At 55.6% G+C, this 6,000-nt stretch overlaps 1 protein-coding gene across 10 annotated transcripts in view; it reads right to left on the bottom strand.

Moving 5' to 3' along the window:
- Positions 1-720: 720 nt before the first annotated feature.
- MAST3 (microtubule associated serine/threonine kinase 3) overlaps positions 721-6,000 on the bottom strand; it is a 39,939-nt gene continuing 34,659 nt past the window's right edge. For 9 of the 10 annotated variants that reach the window (XM_066349776.1, XM_066349786.1, XM_066349742.1 and 6 more), the window contains 7 exons: positions 5,311-5,555; positions 4,696-4,902; positions 4,151-4,377; positions 3,644-3,766; positions 2,960-3,096; positions 2,646-2,827; positions 721-1,710 (listed from right to left, as the gene is read on the bottom strand). In XM_066349776.1, the coding sequence (XP_066205873.1) occupies positions 1,199-1,710; positions 2,646-2,827; positions 2,960-3,096; positions 3,644-3,766; positions 4,151-4,377; positions 4,696-4,902; positions 5,311-5,555 (1,633 nt within the window). In that variant the 3' untranslated portion in view covers positions 721-1,198. The remainder of the gene's footprint in view (positions 1,711-2,645; positions 2,828-2,959; positions 3,097-3,643; positions 3,767-4,150; positions 4,378-4,695; positions 4,903-5,310; positions 5,556-6,000) is intronic. The other variant, XM_066349807.1, reaches the window with a different exon arrangement.

Below are 6,000 nucleotides of genomic sequence, written 5' to 3'. Positions count from 1 at the left end.
CTCATATCCCCTAAGCCTAAAGGACTGGAGGCAGACTCTAGCCAGACTGGTCTATAAATGGAGGCTATGTTGATGGGAAGCAGCCTTCAGCATTCTGTCCATCATGGGGATGACTCTGTTTTGTGGTGGAGGGAAATTACAGACTGTCCAGGTCACATCCAAATTGGGCCAGGACAATTGAGCTGGGCTGCATCCTCATTGGTGGGTCTTTGGTCAGGGATGGGACCAAGTAAAACACAAAAAACTTTTTAAAAAAATTTAAAGTGCAGAAAAACAAGAAAACACAAACACATGTGACTTGTCCAAAGTGCTTCCTTTTGATCTCCAGGGGCTGTGGGTAAGAGGACCCTGGATGGCTCCATGTCGCTAACCTTTACAAAGTAATAAAATTGGCCGTGGCCGGTTGGCTCAGCAGTAGAGCATTGGCCTGGTGTGTGGAAGTCCTGGGTTGAATTCCTAGTTAGGGCACACAGGAGAAGCATCCATCAGCTTCTACCCCACCCCCACCTCTCTCTTCCCCTCCTGCAACCATGGCTTGAATGGTTCAAGCAAAGTTGGTCCCAGGAGCTGAGGATGGCTCCATGACCTTGCCCTCAGGTGCTAAAATAGCTCGATTGCTGAGCAACAGAGCTGTAGCCCAGCCAGGCAAAGCATCGCAATTTAGGGGGCTTGTCAGGCGGATCCTGGTCAGGTTGCATTAGCCTGTTTTTGCCTCCCCACCTCTCATTTAAAAAAATAAATAAATTAGGTATGCTGTCTCTCCTGCTCCTGAGAGCATGCTTGTGCCTTTCCCCTCCCAGCCTTGTTACCTTTACCTTTCTCTCTCCTAAGCTTCAAGGGCCCTTCTTTTGCCTCTGTAGCTCTTCCCTGAGCCCATTTCTTCCAAGGGTCCTTCTTGTGCCTCTGTAACTTTCTAACTGAATTTTTTATAGTTAAAAAAATAATAAATTAGTCATAAGGATTTGCTGCTATTTACAGTGCCACCCTCATCTCCCATTCCTGCCCTATATAGCCTGACTGATGGGCATCAAAACCCAGAGGCGCTTGACTACACCTTCCAGCAAGGAGCGCGATGGCTTCCTGCCTTCTGAGTGTCACAGGCTAGTGGCTTGGTCCTCTTTCCAGGTGTCACTGACTGGAAAAACCTTGCACAAAAAACCCACTACTTCCAGGCCAGGGGGAGGCCAGGTAGGAGGGATCAGTCTTTCCCAGCAGGTCCCAAGGCTTCAGACACAGCCTCAGCGCCCTCCACTGCAATCTGTGGCAGCAGCCTGGTGGCCTCCTCAGGTGGCTCATCAAAGCTCACCTCCTGCACAGCCTCCTGCTTCTTGAACGAGTCTCGGCGCTCAGACAGATGCAGTCTTCGCATGACCACCAGCTCAGAGTCTGGCCCACGGCTGCGACGCCCTGGCTCCCCATCTAGCCGCTCACCTACACCCATCTTGTCAGCCGACTGGCCCCGGCGCAACCTTGGGGACCGGGTGGGTGCAGGCAGGGGTGAGGGTGAATGGGGTGGGGGTGCAGGCATGGGCGGGCAAGCCAAGGGGGAGGGTGGTATGCTGCTGGTAGACTTGCGGCGGCCAGCCTTGGGGCGGGGTGGCCCAAGCTTGGTGGCCAGGCCATGCAGGGAGCTGGGACGGGTGTGGCCAGCAGTGGCTGGAGAGGCAGGGCTGCTTGAGCTCGGAGATGCACTGGGTGGGGACACAGTATCTGTGGGTGACAGGTGAAGGTCAGGGCCACCAGCCTCATGTCTGTAGCCTTGTGGTAAGGCCCTGGGACTGACTGCACCTGCCAAAGCCCACATTGTTTCACATGGCCACCTATCATGCCTGCTTTTCCTGCCTCTTGTTTACACAGGCTGTTCCTGTTCCTTTGGATTAGATCTGGTGAACTCCTACTCACACATCAAAGCCCTAGCTCTTATTCCCCCACTGCTCACCTAATGACTCACTACTCATTGGGCCAAGATACCCATTTACACCCATCTGTCCACTGGTCCCCAGTTATCCAACAAGGGCCCTGCCTCCTTGCCTGTGCTCACCTCCCCACTCCCAGTCTTCATCCCCAGGGGACACCTAGTCTGAGGAAGGCAGAGATGTCACAGATAACCCCTGCCTCACAAAGTCAGGGGGCTGCTGAGGAGAGAGCAGTTGAGGTCCCTAAGGGACAGAGAGAGCTTCCTGGATCAGTAGATCTGTGGTCCTCCAGGAGGCCTTCCCTGCCTCTCCTCCGGGTTGCCCCAGCCCATCTCTCAGACACTGGGTACCCTCTGTGTTGAACTAAGTCACCATCCTTTCCTGCACCCAAATGATCGTTCTGTGCCCTCTGGCTCACATATCCTCTGGGGTTCCCTACTGCCTACCAATTTAAACCCAGCTCTTAGGCCTGATCCATCCTCTAATGTTCCCTTTCTGGCCTCCCCTACTTTTCTCATCCCCCCAGTCTAGACCCTTTTACTCATGACGTCCCCTCTGCTGGGCACACACTTCCCTGCCCCTGCACCTATCTCTGCACAACCCCAGGCTGCCTCAGAGACTCCAGGAGACTGGAAAGGCCCTTCTGGTCATCTATTTCCTACATCATGTCATTCCATCTTCCCAACTCTGCCAGCTCCCCCCTCCTTAGGTGGTCCTGGGTGCACCCACCTGCCAGGGTATCAGAAGCAGGGCTGCGGCAGGGCATGGTGGGGCTAGGGGAGAGGCTGTGGGTGGGTGAGGCTGGAAGGCTCTCGCTGGATGACAGGGAGTGGTGGAGGCCGGAGGAGAAGCTGCGGCTAGTGTGCAACACCGATGACTGTTTTGAGATCTTCCTGAAGAGTGACTTCCGCCTGTGGGTGAGAACGTCAAGTGTTCCAGGACCCCTGTCCTCAGCAGGAGCTCCTGGACCAATACCCCTAGTGCCCGCCCCACCCCATCCCACACAATACAGGTTCTCCCATCCATGCTCCCTGGCCACTCACCGGTCCTGTGTCTCACGCCGGCCACTTCGCTTGTTTCTGCGTGCCATGCGGCCCTTGGCCGCGTTCTTCCGGGCAGGGCCTACCTTGATAGACGTGTTCTCCAGGGCTGTGGTCCGAAGGGCAATCTTGTTGCTGCTCTGCAGAAGTAATGACGAGGGGTCTCTTGTGTGCCTCCATCCCAAGAGCACCCCTCCCTACCCATTTCCCATTTATCCTTCAATGCCCCAGATCCTATCCAGCCATGTCTCACCTAATGATCTACCATTTGCTGGGCAAAAGACACATGCCCCCCGTCTCTGTGCACTACCAATGAGCTGTCCACCTATCTGCTGGTTTTAGGATCTACTCAACCTGGGGCCTACCTCCTCCTATGTTGCTACCCCCAAGCCTGAGCCACTGAGGATGGCTGATCTGAGGGAGGCAGAGATGGCACAAACCCCAAGGGATTAAGAAGGGCTTCCTAGAGGAGTGGCCCTGAAGGGTGATGATAGCAGCCAAAGAAGGAAGCACATCCTAGTCTCAGGGGAGGGGGAGTGCAAGGCTTGGACTTGGGTAGATCAGTGTGGCTGGAGGGGAGACCCATGGAGAATTAGTAGAGGCCTAGGGGTGGTAGAGATATGGAAAGCCCTCAAGGAGAAGGGGGGGTGTTTAGGGAGCCCTAAGGGTGGGCAGTGGGGGTAGCACCTTCAGCAACAGCTCAACAACATCCATATGCACCAGCCCCAGTACCGACTCCCCATTGATGTGGGTGATGAGGTCTCCGGCTCGCAGGCCCGCCTCATGGGCAGGGCTTCCTTCCTCCACGCTCTGTGGGAAGATGGCAGGGTCAGTGGTCCAACAGCTGGGGATGCCAGCAAGCTGCTGCATCTCATGTTGCCTCAGTTTCTCTGACCTTGTGGGCTATTCAGAGAATGAGTAGAGTGGACAGGCCAAGCCATTGCTGGGGGGAAGGAGGACAACCCACCCATTGTGCACTTGCCAGCACGAGACATAAGCTTCATGCCCACTCAGGATCTCTGTCTCCTTTGTCCAACTCCCTCCCTATAAATAACAGGGATGGCAAAGACCCAGAGGGCACCAGCTCTCCATCCTGGGCCTCCAAGCCTCACAGACTAGAACACGTCTCTTGCCAGGACACAGCTATCCCCAAACCAGGTCAGGCTGTCCCCGCCCACCCCCAGGCCAGCTCACCCAGACCATGTGATGCACAGTGTAGATGTCACTGTCACCCATGTAGACACGGATGGCCCTCAGGCTGAAGCCATACTTCTTGCCAGAGCTGTGGATGATAATGGGGGGCCGCAGGCTGCCACACACAGGGGATGGGTCTCGGCTGGGAGAGGAGTCACGAGATGATGGGTTCGAGGACAGTGAGTGTGGGGACAGGGGGCTCATCAGGGGACCACCACTGCCATCATCTGCGGGGATAAAAGTTGGGGGGGTCACTCCCTTGTAGGCTGCCCATAGGGTGCCTTTCTCCCCAACAATGTTGACCACTCTGGCTACTTCACTGCAGCTGCAGTGCTGGGCTTCTGCACATGCAGTTAGTTCCCTCTGCCAGGAGTGCCAGCCCCCCAGGTCTCCCTATGCCTATCCCTTCCCCTCTCCTGGGACTCAGGTCAAACATCACCCTGAGGGACCCTCCAGCTCCCGACACCCCAGGAGAAGCAGCCCCCCCACAATGGTTAAATCGATGTGGACAGACAAGCAAAGACAGGCAGGGCCACGGGTGTTACCGGCCGTGATAATAAGTGACAGGGCGGACACTGACGCCGACTTGGGCATGCAGCCCCTGCTGGGGCAGGCCCTGGACTTCTCAGGGGCCAGGTCTTTAGAGCCCCCAAGGCGGTATCCCCGGCTGGCATCCAGAGCCCGTGGAGTGCAGTGTCGGGCACCAGTGCTGTTGCTCCGTAGGCGTGACTGACTGAGGGCGGTGGGGTCGGCTGGGGGTTAGCAGGGCGAAGGGGTCAATGTTGACGTGGACACAGTGCCCCCTCCTGGTCTTTGCTCAGGCAGTTTCCTCTTCCTGTGCACCCTTCCTACATTGCTTTCCTCAGAAAGCTCCAATCCTCAAGTTCCCTCTTCCAGGAAGCCCTTCCCCCTCATCAGACCACTAACTCCCCATCTTGGTGCTTCCCTGCCCCATTCCTCTATCCAGTCCTGTCCTGACCCAATGAAGCTGGAGGCTCAGTAGGGGCCAAGCTGAGGCCCGAAGCTTCTCCAGAGCCCTGGCCTCTCCCATCTTAAAATGGTCTCTGTAGAACTCCTCATCTTTCAAAACCCATCTCAAATAGTCCTTCCTCTGGGAAACGTTCCATGATATCACTCCTCCCACCCTGGGCCCCACCTACCAGAGAGACTTGAGGGCTTGGGCGTCACTGTGGTAGCTGCGGGGGGCAGGTCAGGCTCCCCCAGAATGAAGACGGGCCTCTTGGGGCCCACAGGGGCTGGGCCGGCTCCCTCATCCTCCGAAGAGAAGGCAAACTTGGGCATCGTGTCCAGGCTGATGGTGCTCAGGAGAGATGGGCTGGGTCCCTGCTCAGGCTGGGAAGAGGACGAGTAGCAGGAGGACCCCGAGGACGTCCATGACCTCAGCCTAAGCAGGGAAGAGCCCAAGTCATGCTTGCCAGGTGCCCTCACCTCAGGACACACAGCCACCCCCATCGGCCACATCTTAACTCAGCCTAGAGTCAGGGACAACTTGTAAATATAGGGTGAGTTTCCTTTGCCTGCTCCATTCTCTGTGTCCAATGCCCAACCTTTAGCAGACATTATTTCTGTTGAGTCTGGTTTGAAGGATGAACAGGAGTTCATTAGCAAAGGTATTCTGGGTAGAGGGAACAGTGCAAGTAAAAGCCTAGCAGTGTGATGTTATACAGCTGCTTTATGTTTAGTGTGGTTAGGAATACAAAGCCAAAGGGAGTGATGACAGGGGCTAGGTGGGCAGAGGTCTGACAGGTTGGCTAATATATTTGGCCCTTTTTTTTTTTTTTTTAATTTTTTTATTTATTTATTCATCTTACAGAGGAGAGGGAGAGACA

The sequence above is a fragment of the Saccopteryx leptura genome, chromosome 1, assembly GCF_036850995.1.
Source record: "Saccopteryx leptura isolate mSacLep1 chromosome 1, mSacLep1_pri_phased_curated, whole genome shotgun sequence".
Classification (NCBI taxonomy): Eukaryota; Metazoa; Chordata; class Mammalia; order Chiroptera; family Emballonuridae; genus Saccopteryx; species Saccopteryx leptura.
This window is presented reverse-complemented; position numbering and strand designations above follow the sequence as displayed.